The sequence below is a fragment of the Nansenia antarctica genome, assembly GCF_963989245.1.
Source record: "Nansenia antarctica genome assembly, chromosome: 10".
In the NCBI taxonomy this organism is placed as follows: domain Eukaryota; kingdom Metazoa; phylum Chordata; class Actinopteri; order Argentiniformes; family Microstomatidae; genus Nansenia; species Nansenia antarctica.
Window position 1 is genome coordinate 20358249 of NC_137680.1, and position 21909 is coordinate 20380157.

At 45.8% G+C, this 21909-nt stretch overlaps 2 protein-coding genes across 2 annotated transcripts; one reads left to right on the forward strand and one right to left on the reverse strand.

The window, feature by feature from the left end:
• Positions 1 to 1683: 1683 nt before the first annotated feature.
• Positions 1684 to 15030, forward strand: LOC308166732 (pre-mRNA-processing factor 40 homolog A-like; the record flags this gene model as incomplete). Its single annotated transcript, XM_080541059.1, has 3 exons — positions 1684 to 1690; positions 8757 to 9836; positions 15026 to 15030. 3 exons carry the CDS (start codon positions 1684 to 1686, stop codon positions 15028 to 15030), a joined length of 1092 nt encoding a protein of 363 aa, XP_080397185.1.
• Positions 15031 to 17183: 2153 nt separating this feature from the next.
• On the reverse strand, positions 17184 to 18007 carry ccr8.2 (chemokine (C-C motif) receptor 8.2; the record flags this gene model as incomplete). The annotated part of the gene is made up of 2 exons (XM_080541060.1): positions 17597 to 18007; positions 17184 to 17507 (listed from the first exon to the last, which is right to left on the reverse strand). Exons 1-2 carry the CDS (start codon positions 17894 to 17896, stop codon positions 17184 to 17186), a joined length of 624 nt encoding a protein of 207 aa, XP_080397186.1. The 5' UTR covers positions 17897 to 18007.
• Positions 18008 to 21909: the final 3902 nt, after the last annotated feature.

Consider the following 21909-nt stretch of genomic DNA (forward strand, 5'->3'; position numbering starts at 1 on the left):
CTCAATGCAATGTAAATTGCTTTGGAGAAGCGTCAGCTAAATGGCATATATAAATGTTCTACATCCTCTGTCTCAGTGACCAAAACATTTGGTTTTAAATCTCCATAGCAGTGCAACCTAACATGGGATGTTTTCAATTAAGTTGTATTTTTGTTAACTAGACTTCACACATGGCATTACAGAAGATAATATAAGAAGAAAATGCTGTGAGTCATCATACCCAAAAGTATGGCCCTGTAACTACATTCACCTACAGGAAGACACCAAGATAAATAATGATATTGATTATTCTGATCACAAAGACCATTACTTTTTAGGATTCTCTCTCTAAGGACATTTGTTACCTATATACTTTTTAAGAAATCCTTTCTAAGAACTGAAACATTATTCGTCACCCATATTTGTATGACTCATACTAGACGTATGGTAATTGATACACATGAGTGAACTTTAAACTATGAAGGTAACTGTAGGGGTTTTAACTCTGCCAGAGACTTCTCTCCCTCTGTCTTTAATACTGAGAAATGAATAAGTGGTAAATCATCTATATTGTATCTCACTGTTGACTGTGGGGAACCCACACTAGAATCACACACACCAACACTCAAACACAATCTGACTTCACCACTAGGGGGCACATGGTAAAGGTGGAATAAGCCTCAGAGCCGTTAGACTTGATTCTTCTGAGTAATACCTTTCAAAGCATGCTGTGTATGTAATAGTGATTTAATCTGTAAGATACTACCCACATGCAGACTTTCAGACAACCACACACTGATCTTGAACCTTTATCTGCAGATAAGTATAAAGGATTTCCCATTTGGAATCGGAGGGGGAAATACACACACTCATTCCACAAAGATGATTATATCTAGAAAGGCTGTGAGACTTCATGGCCTAGCAAATAGGTCAGTATCTCATCAACTAAATACATTAGTGAGGTTGGAGTGATGGGGACGGCTGTGGTTCAAACCCCAGCTGGCCACGTGTCGAAGTGTCCTTGAGCGAGTCACTGAACCCCTAATTGCTCCAGGGTCGCCTTCTATGGCTCTGACCCTGTGCCTAGAGCATAAAATACATTTCGCTGTACTTTGTGTAATGACAAATGTTGAACCTTCTCTTCTTCTTCTTCTAGTGCAATATGAAAATACATTACTTTCCAGCAGTATAGCAAGACAGTAATTGATACTGTACATAACAAATGGTCCACTATTTTAAAGTAGAAGTTAACAGTGAGACTTAATTTAAACTCTTTGGAAACTGGGCCATTGCTTTCATGTAGTACTATACAGTATCTACTGTATGTTTGTGAATACAGTTGCTGGATGGTCTTTGGTCTATAACAATCTAAAAAAGATGTTAAAACACACCTGGACACCTCACTGCAGTGATACTCACAGCGGACATTGTGGGTAGGTTGTCAGTGATCATTTTGTTTATTTATAGAACGGTGGTCAAAGCTAGACATGCATATCTGCAACAAACACATCTGCATAACACACTGATAGTATGCACAGAATTAAGACCACTTAGGTATATAGCCTCTATATCTACTAAAGTAGCTGAATCTAAAGTACACAATTAAGTCATAGACAGTGGCAAAACTTTGTCTAATTGTCCCATTGTTGCACTGTCGATATATCTTTTTTACATTTAAAATTAATATTTTAAAAGACAATTAGCATGAAGAGTAGGTAGCTCATTATTGGTATCTGCCTTCTCTATAACCTCTCTATGATGGTGGAACCTTCATCCTGAGTCTAACATTCAGTCTGTGTTACGTCTCTCAGAAAAAGGACATCATTGACTCAAATCTAGACCACGTTGTTTCAGCTTTTACTTGTGGTTTACTGTTGGTGCGTGGCTCGGTATAGGTACTGCTGATGTCACTGCATCATCCTGTAAAACCTTGTGTTAAAGGGACCTTTTACTTCATCAGTCCACCATTAGAATGGTCTCATAATATAATTGGTTTGTGCGTACAAACCTCAGGTTGTGTGGCCTGCACCTGAGGGTCTGCACACAGACATGCCTATCAAGTGCTCAAACATGATGACAACACCAGGGGCCTCATTTATAGAAAGTACTTTAGATCAAATTTGATCTTACCCGTGTCGTACGTAGAAAACCACATCAACGTAGTGATTTATACAATGTCAACGTGAGTCAATTTGACCGTGGAAACGATCGTAGCTCTACGCCGAGTATTGACCTTGCGTACTCACATTACCTGCTGGTTATGCAGAGATATTACAGGCATGTGAGCCACACTGCCTATACTGTAATTCATACAAGTGGCTCGTAATAAAATGAACGATGTTGTTATCAGCCGAGAACATTTGTTTAATTCAAGATTTAAAGGGAACTGATGTCCCTTCAACATGCCTATAGTGCGTTCCACAACGGACCCAATCCCAAACAAAATATTCAATGAGTTGTGTTTAGAATCGAATGTTAACATACTTTTAGTGTATTTAAAGTCAATTACATATTACCCAGCATTCCCATCTCAAGGGCACCTTTCTACAATGCTTTTTTGGATTCAATGCTCACTTTGAGATTGGATTATGTATTAACAGTGAGTACGTATACTTTGATTGTTGCTATCCAAGATAAGGTATGCACTATATACAAGTCAGAAGCCTATGGGCCTCTTGGCTTGGCAGTTGACCTGCTGCAAGAGTTACATGTCATGTCCTCCTCAACCTCAATGGGACTTTAATAAAGGTGAATATTTAAAAAGAATATTAAAAGTACATTGTGTAAATACCAATGTGTTTTCTATCTAATGTAATTGTACTGTTAGTATATACAGAACTATGCTAGTGACACATCATTCATTATTTATTATAATATTATAATTCCATTATAATATACTTCATACTCTTAGAAAGTCACTTTAAATATGACAAAAATAACATTCTAAGTGTTTTGAAAGTACAGTACATTTCAAATAACCTTATTAAAAGTATACTTAAATATAAATTAGGAGAATTGGATAGACAGTGGTATTTATCCTTGAAATGATGCAATGATGAGATGGACAATGTTATGGATCTGTTATACAATCAACATGACATGACTGTTCTGCAAGCTCCATATTTTGCTTTCAGAAGGACATTAAAAAAAGAACAAACAAAAAAACAGGAAACAAAAATGAAGTGTGATTTTGAGTGTGGACACCGCCAATGGTGTTGCCCTGCTGAATGTGCAGTGTGGAAAACAAACTGTCTGAATACTGGTCACAGCAACTCACAAGATATGCATGTTGTCTCTGTTTACACTGTGTGTGTGGTGTGTGCATATCTTCGTTAGATGTCAATGTAGGACACATCATTTGAAAGCTTACGATCTGCACTTTAATAATATGGAGATAACAGAAAAGTGACCAAGCATACTTGAGGACTTTTTAACCAGATCCTGTCTGTGACATATTTCTTAAACACTTCCTGAACTTTTCTCCCACAAAAGCGTAGATGACTGGGTTTATACAGCAGTGAGCCAGTGCAATGGACTCCGTCAGATGTGTCGACCTGCAGTGAAACCTCACAGTCGCTGTTATTGATATCAAACATCTGCAGGGTCTTGAGGAAGACCACTGTAGAGTGGAATTTTACTGCGAACCGTTTCCGTCTATTACATATGGCAGAGATTTCTAGTTAATGTTTACTTCGTGGCAAAACACGTCTAATGTAGATCATCTGACTCCAATTAATTATGCATAGAAATGTTGGTGTTAGAAAAGTCGGTGCTTATTAGGACAACAAGGTCATGTCAAATAGAATGAATCAATGAGGCTTTAATATAATACATATCTAGTACAAGGCAAATACTTAATAGAAAAAAGTTACATTCTAGTAGCCTATAGAGAATAGAGCGAGACAGTGAGAGATGAGCAATGATCATTACAACACACTGACACTTACATACTTACAACATGAAAACAAACACAACAGCACCCAGGAACAAAGGTGACCTCACCCACAGAACCCTAAGAACTACCACAAACTATTCTCACACCTCAACCTTTATACCATCTTGAATACCACAGTATTGAAACCAGGAGCCATTGATAAGAACCAGCCAATCATCATTCACCTCATTGAACTCAACTCATGACATCACAGATTTGACTCCTCAAGACATTCCCCTCTGGGGGGTGGTACATTTGACTTCAGAGAATTGACCCTTCTACACCACTATGTTGTAAGGCACCCAGCAGACTACAAACACACACGATGGCCAGGATCAGTTTCATTGCACTGTACTTTTTCCTTGACCTCTGTAGATTTAGGTTAGATTAGATTAGATTCAACTCTATTGATTGTCATTGCAGAGTACAAGTACCAGACAACACAATGCAGTTTAGCATCTAACCAGAAGTGCAAATAGTAGTATAAAACATGATAGTGACATGTGACATAGATAGTGACAGATAGATGACAAGTAGGTAGTTAGAGAGAGAGAGATGCAAGAGATGGATGTACAGCTATGGTAGCTATATACAGTAGGCCTATGGTGTATACAGATGTATACATATATATGTATAATAAAGGTATATACAAACGTGCAAAAATATGGTATGTGCAAAGGTAGTATGTGTAACACGGCAAGCATGCTGATGTAACAGTACCCCATGACGGAGGGAGAGTTTCCCAGAGACCCCAGCGCAAAGAGGAGGGGGTACAACAGTAGTGTACAACAGTACAATAGTACTGTGCATTATAACACTACGTGAGCTTAGAATTATACGGTTCTATCTCCGTTTAGGGTAGTTCAGAGATATTGAGTGTCAATTTTTTTACATTCCATTATGTTTTGTGAGATGGAACCTTTGTATTTTATTAATTACTAACTGTTGTGAAGGCCCACAGTTTAGAGCCAGTTTAGTTTCCCCAAACCAGCCCTATTTTGCCCCAGTTATTTCCTTTGTTATTTTCTATACTATTCATATACGTTTCGTGAAGTGTATGTATTGTTATTGTAATGTTTATGTATATGTTTGATGACGTGGTATATCCGGGGTGTGTCCGTGACCCGGATGCTAGGTTCGGTGGTGTATATATAGGAACGGAAGTGCTCAGTGTGTCAGTGTGTGATGAGAATCAGAACGAGAGAGACCAAACGAGAGAGAGTAACGAGAAGTCAATCTAAGATGGCGGATTCAGTAACACGCACACCGTGCAGCAGCTGAAGACGCCAGGAAAGTGATTATTGCGTTTACCACTGTAGCCCAGTTTAGTTGTGTCCCCGTTAGACAGCCTTGCCAGCAGCCGGCTGTTAACGTTGGACCACGCGAGACGCCAAACTGGACAGAATCGTCGCCTCCACGAGCGGACTGCGACCGAACGCTGACTCCATCGGAGCTTCGACGTGGACCACCGGACCTGGGCCCTTCACCTCGTCGTGGACCACGAAGAAGGCCCTTTCCCTCCGCGTTGCTACGTCACCCCCCCCCTTTTGTCTGCTACCTTCCTCGACGCACATGCCATCCGACCAGGCCTCAACGCGCACCACAGTCCGGGACTATAAGCCTGTTCAGGCCAGATACTATGAGTGAGTGAGTGTGTGTGTGGCCGGCGGGGAGGGAGTGTATATATCGGGGGATGTATACATCAGTTATGTAAATAAATGTGTTTGTTCATATGTGATACCGTTACCGTGTGTTAGTTGTTTGTATGCTAATGCTAATTCCAAGGCTAATGCTAATGCTAATTCCAAGGCTAATGCTAATGCTAATTCCAAGGCTAATGCTAATGCTAATTCCAATGTTAATGCTAATGCTAATTCCCATGCTAATGCTAACGATAGTAACTGCTAGTCTAACGGTTTGCTGGCGCCCCCTGCCTGTATCCTCCTACACTGCCTATTTAGCTTAGAGTTAGTTAGATAACCAGCCCCTTCCTAAATTCTACAGTCCTTTTAGCTACTCCCTGGTTACAATTGGTCCTTCGAGCCGGATAGGTAGTGTAGTGATAGCATGGCTGAGCGCAGCCAACCAGACCAGACAGTTACCCCCCCTTCTCCGCCCCCTGAGCCAGAGCCACGACCACAGAGAGTCCCGCGGTTGCCTCCGAGGTTACAGGAGTATGAGCTTGAGCTCGAAAGCTCACTGAGTGGTAGCGAGGAGCGCACTCCACGGGATACAGTGGTCGGAGAGGCCGAGGTGTCCGCCGGCGCGCGGGTGGCTAGCACTGAGACAGCCCTCAAAGAGCACCAGCCTGAGGATGAGATGGCAGAACCGCAGGGTTTTGCCGTGGAAACGGAAGAGCAGGAAGGAGAGGCCCGGTCCGACAGCGCCTGCGGGCGGAAGAGGGAGGGCCTCAGCCTTAACGATCTGCCTCCCAGTACGGCGCGCTCGAGACCTAGCTCCTGCCGCTCAGTGGCTTCCTCCCGGTCCAGGGTTTCCGTGGGCAGTTCTGCCTCTGGGGCGGATAGCCTGCACTCCAGAGGGAGTAGTGCCGCGCTGTCCGAATGTATGCGCCAACAGGCCGAGGTGGCGTTAGAGCGAGAACGCCTCCAGTTCGAGCGTGAACGAGAGAGGGAACGCATCCATTTCGAGCGCGAGCGCCTCCAGATGGAGGCGGCGGAGAGACAGCGCCAGGAGGCGCTAGAACGTGAACGCTTCCAGATGAACGGAGCGGAACGCGCGGCGGAGAGACAGCGCCAGGAGGCGCTAGAACGTGAACGCTTCCAGATGGACGGAGCGGAACGCGCGGCGGAGAGACAGCGCCAGGAGGCGCTAGAACGTGAACGCTTCCAGATGGAGCGCGACCGCCTCCAGATGGAGAGAGAGCAACTGCACGCGGAGAAGATGGAGGAAGTGATGCAGACCATGCGCGACGTGTGCATCAGCAGAGCTCCGTCGGCCCGTAGCTCCAGAGCATCATCCGCACGGCCCTCTCGAGTGCCATCTCCTGAACCCCCCGCCGATGGCTCCATGACCCCCGCCATGACTGTCCAACTACAGGCCCAGCTGACCACCTGGAAGGAAGAGGACCAGGGACCCGACCGCTACGCGGCCCAGAGGGAGCCAGCGTCGCTGCCCGGGAGGGGAGCCATCCCCCAAGAGCGTAGCACACCCCTAGGTCCTCCAGTGCACCGAAATGCATGCAGGCCGGACACCCAGACCGTCACTCCAGCCCCGATCATCCACTACAGGATGTTTCCCCAGGTGGAGGGACCCAAGTTCCCCTTCTTCAAGGACGAGGACAGGAGCCAGTATGTGGAGCTACGCATCTGCCTAGACACGCTCTTGGACGACTCCTGCTCAGAGTCCTACAAATATGCGATTCTCCTTCAGCATGTGAGGAACCCCAGAGCCCACAACATGGTTCTGGCCCATGCCTCCGCACCGACACCTTACACCAGAGCGCTCGCCGACTTGGATGCCCGCTACGGTCGTCCCTGGAACCACGCCCTTGCTGAACTGCAAGCCCTCGAACAGCAGGCCCCCATCAAGGATGAACGGGCGCTGGATGACTTCGCGCTCCGCGTGCACACCTTGGTTGGAATGCTGAAGACGCAGGGCCCAGCTGGCGCCAGCGAGATCAACAGCACCTCCAACGTAGAGCGGCTGCTCCGCAAGATCCCACGCTTCCGGCAGGAGAGGTTCCGGCGACAGCAGCGCGTTCGTAACCCCGGGAAGTTGGGTCTGAGCATGGCTGCCTTCGCGGAGTTCCTACTGGAGGAAGTGCATGACACCAACGTAGACGCCATGGGTTACGCTGAGCCGAAGAAGGAGAGGGAGAAGGGAGACCGCTGGGACAGGCCGAGCTCGAACAGAGGACGCCCAGTAGGAGTGCTGCACACGGAGGAGGAGCCTCGGAGAGAGAGGAAAGCCCGACCTGAGGGAAAGGATTCCTCTCAACCCCCTCAAAGGGGACGGAGAGGTCCACCGCCATGTCCGTACTGCACCAGCGAGCACTGGTTCAATGAGTGCAGTGACTTCAACAACCTGAGTACCGAGGCCAAGCAGAGGTGGCTCGAGGAGAACAAGAGGTGCTGGAACTGTGGGCGCGACCATCTGGCTAAGAACTGCACCTTGAGGAGGAAGTGCAATCGCTGTGAGGAGGTCCACCTCAACATTCTACACGAGGTCTCCCTCGCCAGGTCCACGGAGGGCACCAGAAGCCCTAGGTCCGGTAGCGCACCGGAAGAGGCAACACCTGTCTACTACCTAGACCCAGCCCGGAGCAGCGGCTCCAAGGTCCTACTGAAGGTGGTGAAGGTCCGACTTCACCACAACAACGCTGTGTACGACACGTACGCCGTTCTAGACGACGGGTCGGAACGGACCATCCTTCTCCAGGGGGCAGTGCGCCAGTTGGGGCTCCAAGGGACTGCGGAGAAGCTGACTCTGCGCACGATACGTCGCGACCTTAAAGAGGTCACCGGGGCGAGAATCAACTTCTCTATCTCCCCGGCGGGGCGGCCGTCGGACAGATATCGGCTTCGGAATGTCTTCACCGCAGACCAGCTAGCGCTCTCCCGCTACGACTACCCCCTGGAGAGATTACGCGCAAGATATTCCCACCTACGGCGAGTAGACCTACATCCGATAGAAGGAGCGGAGCCAACCCTTCTCATCGGCTCGGACAACGCTGAACTGATCGTGTCGCTCCGTCCTCCGCTGAGAGGACCACGAGGCTGCCCGATGGCTGTTAAGACTGCGCTTGGGTGGGCCCTCCAAGGCGCTACCGAGGGGAGAGATAGAGACGGGAGAGCTACGTCATCCCTCCATGTCCGAACCGAAGAAGCAAACCAACCAACCGGACCGCCTGGAGTGGAATCTATTGCTGCCAGTGCACCTGGAACAGTTAGTACCACAAATGGTTCACCACAGGATGACCAACCAAAGAAGAAGCCTCTGTGGACAGAGCATAAGTCTCTGGATGGGAAGACCTACTTCTACAACACAGAGACTAAACAGTCCTCATGGGAGAAACCAGACGACCTGAAATCTCCTGCTGAGCAAATGTTGTCTAAGTGCCCGTGGAAGGAGTACAAGTCTGACACGGGAAAGCCTTACTACTACAACTCCCAGACTAAGGAGTCCCGGTGGACCAAGCCCAAAGAGCTGGAAGATCTGGAAGCGATGATCAAAGCGGAGGAGAATGGGACGGTAGACGCTGCAGCTCCTGGCACCGCCCCCGTCCCCACTCTTCAGGTTGATCCTGCTGCTACCATGGCGACCATGATGGACATGGAGGCCATGGCGGCAACAGCTGTTGCCGAGGAACACCTGCAGGTGGCCATGCACCCTCACGTGGCCGAGGTCAGCATTGACGCACCCGTCAACTCCGTCGAGTACACGTCAGCCATGGAAGTCTCAGCCAGTATTGTAGACGCCTCCAAGGAGGAAAGGCCGGAGTTGGCGAAGAAAACGTACAAGTGGAACCCAAAAGAGGAGGCCAAGCAGGCCTTCAAAGAGCTTCTGAAGGAGAAGGGTGTTTCATCCAACGCGTCATGGGAGCAAGCCATGAGAATGATCATCAACGACCCACGCTACAGCGCCCTGCCCAAGCTGAGTGAGAAGAAGCAAGCGTTTAAGGCCTACAAGGCTAAGAAGGAGAAGGAACAAGCCAAGCAGCTCAGGAAGAGGAACTGGGAGGCGCTGAAGAGCATTCTGGACAACATGGCCAACGTCACCTACCGCACCACCTGGTCCGAGGCCCAGCAGTACCTGCTGGACAACCCCACCTTCGCTGAGTACGAGGAGCTGCAGAACATGGACAAGGAAGACGCTCTGATCTGCTTCGAGGAGCACATCCGCGCCCTGGAGAAGGAGGAGAAGCAGAAGACTCTGCTGAGGGAGAGAGACAACTTGTCCGAAGGTGCCGTGGTACTGGTGATCGACCAGTCCCTTCCACGCGCCGCCTGGCAGACAGGCAGAGTGACCAAGGTCCTGCCGGGTCCGGATGGAAGGGTGCGGACGGCCATCGTGGACGTTGGTGGTCGCACTTACACCCGACCTGTGGCACGCCTGATTGAGCTCCCTCAAAGTACGAAGGACACTATCACCTCCTACCTCACGCTGCTAGAGCAGCCTAGCCAGTGTGCCTTCCCTAGTTAACTGAAACCGAGGGTTTCATGGGGCGGCTGTTGTGAAGGCCCACAGTTTAGAGCCAGTTTAGTTTCCCCAAACCAGCCCTATTTTGCCCCAGTTATTTCCTTTGTTATTTTCTATACTATTCATATACGTTTCGTGAAGTGTATGTATTGTTATTGTAATGTTTATGTATATGTTTGATGACGTGGTATATCCGGGGTGTGTCCGTGACCCGGATGCTAGGTTCGGTGGTGTATATATAGGAACGGAAGTGCTCAGTGTGTCAGTGTGTGATGAGAATCAGAACGAGAGAGACCAAACGAGAGAGAGTAACGAGAAGTCAATCTAAGATGGCGGATTCAGTAACACGCACACCGTGCAGCAGCTGAAGACGCCAGGAAAGTGATTATTGCGTTTACCACTGTAGCCCAGTTTAGTTGTGTCCCCGTTAGACAGCCTTGCCAGCAGCCGGCTGTTAACGTTGGACCACGCGAGACGCCAAACTGGACAGAATCGTCGCCTCCACGAGCGGACTGCGACCGAACGCTGACTCCATCGGAGCTTCGACGTGGACCACCGGACCTGGGCCCTTCACCTCGTCGTGGACCACGAAGAAGGCCCTTTCCCTCCGCGTTGCTACGTCACCCCCCCCCTTTTGTCTGCTACCTTCCTCGACGCACATGCCATCCGACCAGGCCTCAACGCGCACCACAGTCCGGGACTATAAGCCTGTTCAGGCCAGATACTATGAGTGAGTGAGTGTGTGTGTGGCCGGCGGGGAGGGAGTGTATATATCGGGGGATGTATACATCAGTTATGTAAATAAATGTGTTTGTTCATATGTGATACCGTTACCGTGTGTTAGTTGTTTGTATGCTAATGCTAATTCCAAGGCTAATGCTAATGCTAATTCCAAGGCTAATGCTAATGCTAATTCCAAGGCTAATGCTAATGCTAATTCCAATGTTAATGCTAATGCTAATTCCCATGCTAATGCTAACGATAGTAACTGCTAGTCTAACGGTTTGCTGGCGCCCCCTGCCTGTATCCTCCTACACTGCCTATTTAGCTTAGAGTTAGTTAGATAACCAGCCCCTTCCTAAATTCTACAGTCCTTTTAGCTACTCCCTGGTTACACTAACTAAAAAATTGAAACATTTTAAAAATAACACCACACAGGCATTAATAAACACCTAATGGATCAGATTTTGACAGAAATTGAGATAGAACCTTATAATTCTAACGTCACGACTAGAGGATCCAGCAATGGGAAGCTTGTTCTGCCTCTTTCGAGAACTAATGCTTTACGGAGAACGTTTATTTATAGATCATCTGGAATAACCTGCCAACAAACCTCTGCTGCATTTATAGTAAAACACATTTTTTAAAAAGAAAGAATCTTAACCCTCTATGGCACGCATTATGAATCCAGTTGGGAAAAAAATGTTTGGAGTGTTTTTTTGTCTTAGAATAGACCAAATAAACATAATCTAAAGACATTTTCAATAAAGATTTTTTGGGGGGTACTTTTTGGTGTGCGTTGCCTTGAGGCAACACTGTGCCATAATGGTCAGTCAAAGTCAGTCAAAGTCAGCTTTATTGTTAATCTAATATATGTACAGACATACAGAGGGCTGAAATTGCATTTCCCTCTCATGCACGGTGCATAGTAAACAAAAACAATAAATAACAATATAATACGACAAGATTAGACATAACTATCTATACAAAACATACTAGATAAAAGATTTTAAATGTGCGGTACAATGTACAGGGGTGGAATACAATAGACAATAGTGCAATAGTGCAATAGTGGTAATTGGCTCAGTATAATAGAGTAAAGTGGCTAAAGTACATGCATGTAAGTAATGGTAAGTAATGGCATGGAGAGTGCCCCCGAGAGGCGCCCGAGAGGTGCCCCAAGAGAGGCACGCCTGCCCCCTGACAGGTGCGCCTGACCAGTGTCATGGTGTCATGGTGAATCCATAATGGTACGGTGTTGCCTCAAGGCAACATTTGCAACTTACCATAATGGTACGGTGTTGCCTCAAGGCAACATTTGCATTTTAACAAGTTTCCATTACTTAATTAGCAAATAAAGTAAATTAAACTATTAGAAAGTAAGCTTTACTTACCTATTATTGTGAATAATTTTTTTTCAAGGTTGAAAAAGGCCAGGAAAATATGTTTTTAATCGATTTTTGTGGACAGAAATGTCTAAGCTAATTCTTGTGGGAAGGTCTGGAAGAAAGGGATGCTGCATGGCCTCCAGAGAGACATGTGACAAATTCAAACACTGCTATTGGTTCCTTATGGTCCTGCCTATTTTTCTAAGTATTGCATCATAACTGGGGATGCATTGTGTGAATGTAAAAGGCCAATAATGGGTATGTTGCCTAGAGGCAACAAGGTGCCATAGAGGGTTAAATCCTGCTTCACTGGTTGTGCTGTTTTGTAAGGTGTGTTTTGTCTTACATGTCATTTTCGGCAAATACATATTACTGAACGGGCCTACCGGGCCCAGGCCCAGGGGCCACAGAGATCAGGGGGCCCTTTGCATTTCTTGTCGCAGGGATGCTGGTAGAAAATGTCCTACTGTAACTGGGACAAATGAGATTCCTTATATGAACGTAAAAAAACTATTTTGAATATACTTTTGAATATACTATTTTGAACAATTTTATAGGGGCCCACGTCTTGCAAAAAAAGAGAAGCTTGTGTGGGCTACATAGTTTCTATAGCCTACTCAGATTCTAATGCGAATACAGGCTACATTCCCATTATTAATGAGTAGGCTATAGAAACTAGACACTAGAGGGCGCCATTAAAGTTTGTGTACTGGGGACAGGTCACGAGGTCACACTGGTGCAGGTCGCGAGGTCAATGTCATTAACAATGAACTTGAGACTGACAACGCACAGGTAAAATGGAGCACCGTCACACATTAAGTGGAGCAGCTAAACGAAAGATAAAAAAAAGAAAAAGAAGCAAAACAATCTGATATTTTACATCATGTTCCTCGAATTTCAAATGTTTTCAAGAATATTAAAACAAATGAAGAGAACAACATTAGGGTTGCGGGGGAGGCTGACGAGCCCATCGTGGGAGATGAGCAACAGCCAGAGCCAGTCAGCAGCACTGCTAGTGCTAGCGCGAATGCTGCACCACCAGGGCAACTGTTGGCGCTGGCGAGTGAGGAAGAGGTGCAGGCCGGTGCTCAAGAGGCCAAACGGCAACGCGTGTCGCCTCCGCCGCCTGGTTTGAGGCTTGGTTTGAAACCGTAACTGACCCAAGCTTTGTGGGAGATCACTCAAAGTAAGCGGGCCAAGGTGGCCGGTTCTAATTGACAGAGGAGTTAAAGTGTTCCAGAATCGGCGTGCAAATGATCTAGCGTCTGTAAGGGATAGTGGGGGATTGGTGGCAAATCCAGAGTATTAACAAATGAACAGCTGAAATGCATTTTTTGCCCAATGGCCAAGTGGTTGACAGAGAGTGGATTACGTATTCCCCATCCACAGGAAATATGTATTGTTTTGCATGCAAGCTGTTGTCCACTAAGTCACATGCTGCATTCGTTACTGGCTATTGTGACTGTCTGGAAACACCCAGAGCGAATCGGCGAGCACGAGAGAAGTGAAGAACATCGAGCCTGCATGCTTGCCCTGCATCAGAGAATCACATGTGCCACCGTGGACGCCGACCTTATGAAGCAAATCGATGTTGAGAGGCAATATTGGAGAGAGGTGCTTAGGAGAGTTGTCTCCGTCATCGAGTTCTTAGGGGAGAGGGGTCTCGCATTTAGGGGGCGTGATGAATTGCTAGATTCCCCACACAATGGAAACTACTTGGGCATCTTAGAATTGTTTTCACAATTATGACCCGTTCTTGGCTGAGCATATAAGAAAGTTTGGACAAAAGGGAAGGGGCAGTGTTTCATATTTATCCTCAACAATTTGCGAACAATGTATAGAACAAATGGGAGAGAAAACTAAACAAGCCATTACAAAGGAATTACATGATGCTAAGTATTTCTCTGTAATAGTCGACTCGACGCCCGATTTATCCCATGTAGATCAGCTTACCTTTATATTCAGATTTGTGAGCAAAACAGGCCATGAAGTGGAACGCTTTCTAGGATTTGAAAGTTCACAGAAATATGAGCAAATGCCCTCAATTGCAATGTCACCATAGCTTTCAAATATTGCCTGTATTCATACATTCTGTAACACATTATGTTTATTTTACAGATAAACGGTTCAGTTATTTGTTGAGAGGTAGCAGTTTGATGTCTGTATTTGCTTAAATAAATCATTACATCTCTACAGTCATTATTATCCTTCATTCTCTAAAACAATATCTGTCTTAAAATCTATAAATAATTTCAACTTCATAATCTACCATACTTCTCTACATATCGCTACAGTACAAAATAACAGTGGTTTCCCTTCATTGCAAGTCAGCTGGCTCTGCAGAGTCTCCCTTTTCAATAATAATATACGCAAAATCACTATACGAAACCCTACAATGATGAACAACAAACATTTAAAAACACACAAGTGAAAGTCCAGCTTTGACAAATGCATTGTGCGTGCCGCTTTGCGACCTAGGAGTTGTCAAATGGCCGACTCCTCAAATCGGAATGTACCGGACTCTATATTAGCAAATGTCAGAGCACTTCGCTTGGCTACATCGGGTAAAGGCTTCAATAAGACACTGTGGATAGCCTGGCTACGATTTGTTAAAAGGGCATTTTACTTGCTGCACCCATGGTGGTAAGAGTACGGTTTGATTCCAATAGATAACTAGAGCATCCGGTTCCCTTGGTATCACAGTAGTGGAGTATCTGTGCTGCCTACTGTTGCTGCATTCGTAAATTCGCTCTGGAAATCTGATATGCACTCATGGAATGCCTCTTGTCCAAGCAAATTACCCCCTTTATGATGTTGAACCCAGTGTGCGCTTCGGTGCTCTCAGAGTGAATTTACGAACGCACCCTGAGTATAGTCCCATGAGATATGACGCAGGACGGTTGAGTGTCTTCTTCCCAAATCCTGTCAGGTCAAGCAGGTGCCATGCTACTACAGTAGGTGCCATGCTTCACCACCCAGGATGATGGACTGTGTTGCTGGTCAACAAGCCATGAATAGCCTCCTCAAAAAAGGGAGGCTGGTGGAGGCAGGAATCAGAGGACAAGCTCATTGTAATGCATGAAATGGAAAGAGGAATGGTATACAACACAGGAATGGTATCAAACACGTCTTTTAGGGGTGTGGGTGGAGGGGGTTGGTATCAAACATGTGTTCGATACCACTCCTCATTCCATACCATACACCACTCCTCATTCCATACATTACCATTTCCTCATTATTTCTACTTCTACCAGCCTCCCCTGCTCCTCAACCACAACTTGAAGTCTGAGTTCAAACTGAATTGATACAACTCGAGTTTTTAGAAAAACCAATGCCAGTGTGCCTCAATGCAAGTTCACATCTATAGTCCAGTGGAAAGTTGGATTCATGTACCTTCTTATCGAGACCTGAATGGGCATTGAGAAACCCATAGAAAGTTTCAGTAGGCTCTATATTCCTCTGTTAAAGCCTCAATGGATTCACACATGTACCATTATACCACCAACAACACACTCTGAAGCTGTTGAATTTACACTCTTGGGACTGCAGTACCATTCCAGATACACAAACAGACAGAGAGAGAGAGACACACAAACAATTCTAAAACCCACAAAGAGACCGTCCCCCAATTCTGTAACACCATGCATCAAATCTGACCCCGCCCCCAAAACCATGCCTGGCTGCAAGGGGAGAGTTATAAGCTGAGCTTTGTGGGATGTCTCAGGAGAAACAGTACAGGGGGGTAGTAGATGTCTCAGGAGAAACAGTACAGGGGGGTAGTAGATGTCTCAGGAGAAACAGTACAGGGGGGTAGTAGATATCTCAGGAGAAACAGTACAGGGGGGTAGTATGTCTCAGGAGAAACAGTACAGGGGGGTAGTAGATGTCTCAGGAGAAACAGTACAGGGGGGTAGTAGATGTCTCAGGAGAAACAGTACAGGGGGGTAGTAGATATCTCAGGAGAAACAGTACAGGGGGGTAGTAGATGTATCAGGAGGGACAGTTAAGGTTGTACCCTGAAGAGATGGGTCTTCAGTCTCCGGTGGAAGATTGGGAGTGATTCAATTAAGTTTTATTTTTGTTCACTAGACTTCACACATAACATTACAGAAGATAATAAATCAATATAAGAAGAAAATGCTGTGAGTCATCATACCCACAAGTATGGCCCTGTAACTACATTCACCTACAGGAAGACACCAAGATAAATAATGATTTTGATTATTCTGATCACAAAGACCATTACTTTTTAGGATTCTCTCTCTATGGACATTTGTTACCTATACTTTTTAAGAAATTATTTCTAAGAACTGAAACATTATTCGTCACCCATATTTGTATGACTCATACTAGACGTATGGTAATTGATACACATGAGTGAACTTTAAACTATGAAGGTAACTGTAGGGGTTTTAACTCTGCCAGAGACTTCTCTCCCTCTGTCTTTAATACTGAGAAATGCATAAGTGGTAAATAATCTGATCTAATCAGAAGCAGAGGAACAGGGGAACATGTACTTTAGTAGCCATGCTGCACATCTCAACAACCACAATGCATTGCGAGTAGCATAATAGATATAAACATTCCTTATGTTAGAAAGCACCCTTATAGGGGGCGGCTGTGGCGCAGGAGGTAGAGCCGCCGTCTAATGATCACAAGGTTGGCAGATTGGCGGGTCGAGCCCTGGCTACATGGCCACATGTCGAAGTGTCCTTGGGCAAGACACTGAACCCCAAAATTGCTCCCAGTGAGCGGGCCAGCGCCTTGCATGGCAGCTTGTCGCCATTGGTGTGTGAATGGGTGAATGAGAGTCTGTTGTAAAGCGCTTTGGAGCAGCAAAAAAAGGGTGTTTACCATTTATAGAATGGAATTACAGCAGGTAAACCACACGAATGCATTATACAGTAATCTAATGTAATAATGAAATAATTAATGCAACGCAATGGAATGAATGTATAAAGGTATGGATGGACACAACAATGGTGCATGGTCACAGTTGCTGTTCACAGAGCTGTAGACCTCTCATCCACACTGGTGGTCTGTGAGTAGACAGACCCAGTGGCTCTGTCCTGGGGCAGGTGGGTCGTCACGAGCTGACACACACTGCACGGTGCTCTGTTCAGCAGTCTTCTGAGGTGTCTTCTGAACTTCTGCCCTACAAACTCATAGATGACGGGGTTGAGGCAGCTGTGGAAGTAGGCGATGGCCTCTGTGGCCTGCAGCGCAACACTGATGGATTTGCTGGTCGCACAGCTTGAGTAGATGCCCCATAACTCCAAGGCCTTGAAAAATGCAGCCACATTGTACGGAATCCAACAGCAGAAAAATCAGTAGTTTTCCACTTCTGGCTGCTTTCATCGTAGTCAGGGGCACAAAATGTTTCATGGTCGTATGTCTGTGCTTTAAGATACAGTACCTCTGGTAATGAGGCCAGGAGACCAGCTACCCAGATCATGATGGATGCGACAAGCCCGTAAGTGCGTATTCTGGCTCTAATGGCAAACACAGCATGGACTATGGCCAGGTACCTATCTACACTCATCAGGGTTACGAAGAAGATCCCACTGTAGAAGCCAACATGATAGGCAGAGAGGACGGCTTTGCACATGAAGTCACCAAACACCCACTGGTCCCTGGCATGGTGAGCCAGGAAGGGGAGGGAACAGAGCAGGAGCATGTCAGAGACGGCCAGGTTCAGCAGACACACGTCCGTCATGCTACGCAGTCTCACCCCCACCAGGATGACCCAGAGAACTAGAGAGTTTCCCAGAGACCCCAGCACAAAGAACAGGGAGTACAACACAGGCAGAAATCGAGCTCCATGTTGTTCATAATCGCAATGTCCATTGTTGGTGGAATTGTCATAATAATCATAATTATCATAATTTTCAGTGGTTTCTCCATAGGTTCCTGTAGTATTTAAGCTGCAGAAGATACACAGTTGAGCATTAGCATAAGAAATGATGAATTAGTATTTATAGTGCAGTGATATCCCCAGTATGTCATAATGATGATCTGATACGCTGGTGATTCATAAGGATTGTGATCAGGATATTGCATCAGCGGCCTTCCCATACTGCAGTGTATGGGAACCATAATGATGTTAGTTCATGACATAATGGGATTTTCTAAAAGAAGCAGGTGGGTACCCTATTGTTTCCATGCTACAACACTCATTTCATTTTTATAGGCCTCATTCTGATTTTAATGATGAATACATTAGTGAAAAAATATATAATTATTCAAATATATTGAGAGAAAGGCCTCACCTTGCCATGTTGTGAGCTGGATAGTCAGTGGTATTCATCCTTGAAATTCTGCAATGATGAGATGGTAAATAACAGTAAATGGATCTGTTATGACAGCTCAACAGATGTGCATGACTGTATTGTTTCCATTGCAATATGGATGCCGAAGCCTGCAGAGATAGATTTTAATGAACCATTGAAATGACGCAAATTTGCGAAACTCTCCCCACCCCTAACCCATTTTAAGTCGGGACTGAGCTGTTTATGAGCCGTTCAACACTAGGTCTTTGGTTTGCCATTTCCTGGGGCACTGTCGAAGTATTTGATGTGTATTTGTGTGCGTGTGCTTGTGGGTAGACCACAGCTGCAGACTTGTGGACCATAGCCTACCGGATGTATAGTATGCCCTGTATCTGAGGGTCTGCATGCAAACGTGCCTAATGAGTGCTCAAATATAATGACAACTCCATGTTTTGCCTTGCAAGATTGTTCTTCATAATCTTAGCCATCTGGTATGACATGCTACTATGCATAGTTGTTGTTGATACAGTGAACCAAAATCCAATTATTATGTTATTATAACCTTCTGTACCACCAATTTCACATGAAATGTAACTGAGAGCATTTGTATTACTGCTGAATATAATGTATTGAGGGCTTTTCAATGGGACTGGCATTGGAATACACACTTGTATCAACGGCCACTTCCTATGTTTAATGTGGTTGTCATTGTATGTTGGTTGCAGACATAAAACATGAGGGAAATAGTTAAAAGTTCCATGTGAAGATGGTTGTTGTGTAGCTGAAGCTAGTAAGTATTAGCAATCAGACACAGAAGCAGAGGAACAGGGGAATAGGTACTTTAGTAGCCATGCTGTTGTTCGATTCTAGTAGGGTTAAATGCTATATTCTAATCAGCCTGGTTGTAAAGCAGGCCATGCTAACCCATCGCTAGTTCAAACAGACCGTAGTAGACTTTAAACAACAAAGAGACACGGATTCAATCATGATTATTATTTACTTGCAAGGAGGATGAATCTAAAGGCCTCTCCTGCGAGAGACCCCCAGATTCACACTAATCTCTCCTCCTGAGAGCCAGTCTTTTATTCTCATACAGAATGGAAAGGAGGAGGCAGTTTGTGATCCTATCAGTCACCTAGATGGTCAAGAGGGCCGTCCCCTGTGATGTCACTATGGCCTTAAGTCAGGGGGCTATTGCACAACATTGCACAACACTCAGGGGGCTATTGCACAACATTGCACAACACTCCCCTACAGCATATATACAGGCCCCTATCATATACAATCTATGCATCGAAGTGGACGCCCAGCTGGGACTGAAGATAAGGAGTGGACAATGGGTGAGGAAAAGTTCATACACAGAGCCCAGAGTACAGGCTGTACAAAGTTCACACAGTAATACACAGAGCCCAGAGTACAGGCTGTACAAAGTTCACACAGTGATACACAGAATTATACAGAGTATCCTCTTTACAACATTTAACATTATGAAAACATCGTCTTAACCCTAACAGCTGTACATTTCAACAACCACAATGCATTGCCTATAGCATATACTGTATAGCTTGTCAGATGATCATTATTAAATACTGCTGATATCACTGCACTATGAATACTAACTTATCATTTCTTATTGGCTAATGCTCAACTTTGTATCTTCTGCAGCTTAAATATTACAGAAACCTTCGGCAATACCACTGAAAATGATGATATAATTATATTATGACATTGATGGACTTTGCGTGTATGAACAATACGGAGAAAACAACATTTTTTTCTTATTATTATAAATCACTGTATTTTCCAAATTAGAAATCAAAACATTGTACAACTCTTTTTTTTTTTTTTTTTACACATTGAGAATCCTCTTCACTTCAAAACATAGTCAGACAGTCTACTGGGTGTTCGCTTGATCCTTTGCGGCCTGTCTGGCACGCCTGTCTGTATTTGTGTGTCATAGTTATGTTCGGCTTGTGGACTCTGATTATCAGTGGCGTGTGTGTGTTCTTCTGTTGCCTCTCTGATTTCTGTGTCCTCAGTTTCCTGTGTGTCCTCCTCTTCTTGGAATGTCCCTTGTTTCAGACCTTTTCCTTCGTATCTCTTAACAAAGGTGGTGTTCCTCGAATACTGTGCTCCTGTTGGCGATTCCACTACCACTTTGTTTCCGGCCCTACTGATGATCTTGTGTGGTGTTGCGTTGAATGTGGTAGAGAACTTGTCAGTTTTGTCCTGTTTCAGGAGAACAGTGTCACCGACACCGACCTCTGACTGTTGTGCTCCTCTGCGTGTATCAGCATACAGCTTACTCTTTGCCTTCTGCTCAGCGTCACGGTCACACACTTCCTGATCTGTGTTCACTTCAATCAGTTCCGGTAGCTTTCCTCTCATCTTTCGGTTGAAAAGCAGTTCGGCAGGGCTTTTACCTGTGGAGGGATGGATGATGCTCCTGTAGATTGTCACATATTTTCTCAGTTCCTTTTTCCAATCCAGTCCCTCTGATTGAGCAATCCGAATCCTCTTCATCAGTGACGCGTTCTGACGCTCAACTTCTCCGTTGGCCTGAGTGTATTTCGGTGTGGTTTTGATGTGTGTGATGCCGTTTTCCTCACAGTACAGTCTAAATTGTTCAGATCTGAACTGGGGTCCATTGTCAGTCTTGATTGTGACTGGCAGTCCATGTCGACTGAATATTGACTCCAGACTGTCTATGACCTTTTCTGATGTGGTTGTGGTCATGACGTCATATTCATAATACCGGCTGAAATAGTCTACTACCACTAAAATGGAGTGGTTGGACGGGAGAGGCCCCAGTAGGTCAATGGCGACATCCCGCCAGGGTCCATCAGGTAGCGGTGTGGGTCTCAGCGGTTCAGGTGGGTCAGGTCTAGCCACTATCTGACATCCGTGGCAGGCTTTACAGTGTCTCTCAGCAGCCCTATCCATGCCAGGCCACCACACTTTAGTCCTGAGATGCTGCTTTGTTCCCACTATACCCAGATGTCCTTCGTGGGCTAGTGCAAGTGCCCGCGTCCGCAAGGCCTGTGGCAACACTATGCGTGTGCCTCTCAGAACAAGGTATCCTACTGTGCATAGCTCGCCTGCAACGACAGCATATGGTTTGCACTTTTCAAAGTGTCCAGTCGCTATGGCTTCGCGTACCTCCTGAAGCTCAGGGTCAGCGGCGGATGCCTCCTCCACTTCTCAGGTGGTGAGTGCTCTCGGTGTTGCGTTCACCGCCACAAACCTCACATACTCATCGGCTCCATGCTTGTGCTTGGCCTGTTTCACACTGCTTGACAGGAGTCTTGATAGCGAATCAGCGATGTTGCTCTTCCCTGCTATGTGGACCATTTTGAATTCGTAAGGCTGTAGCCTAAGAACCCATCGTTCTATCCGCGCACAGGGTTTGGAACGGGGACCATAGATCACTTCTAGTGGTTTGTGATCTGTGACTAGATCA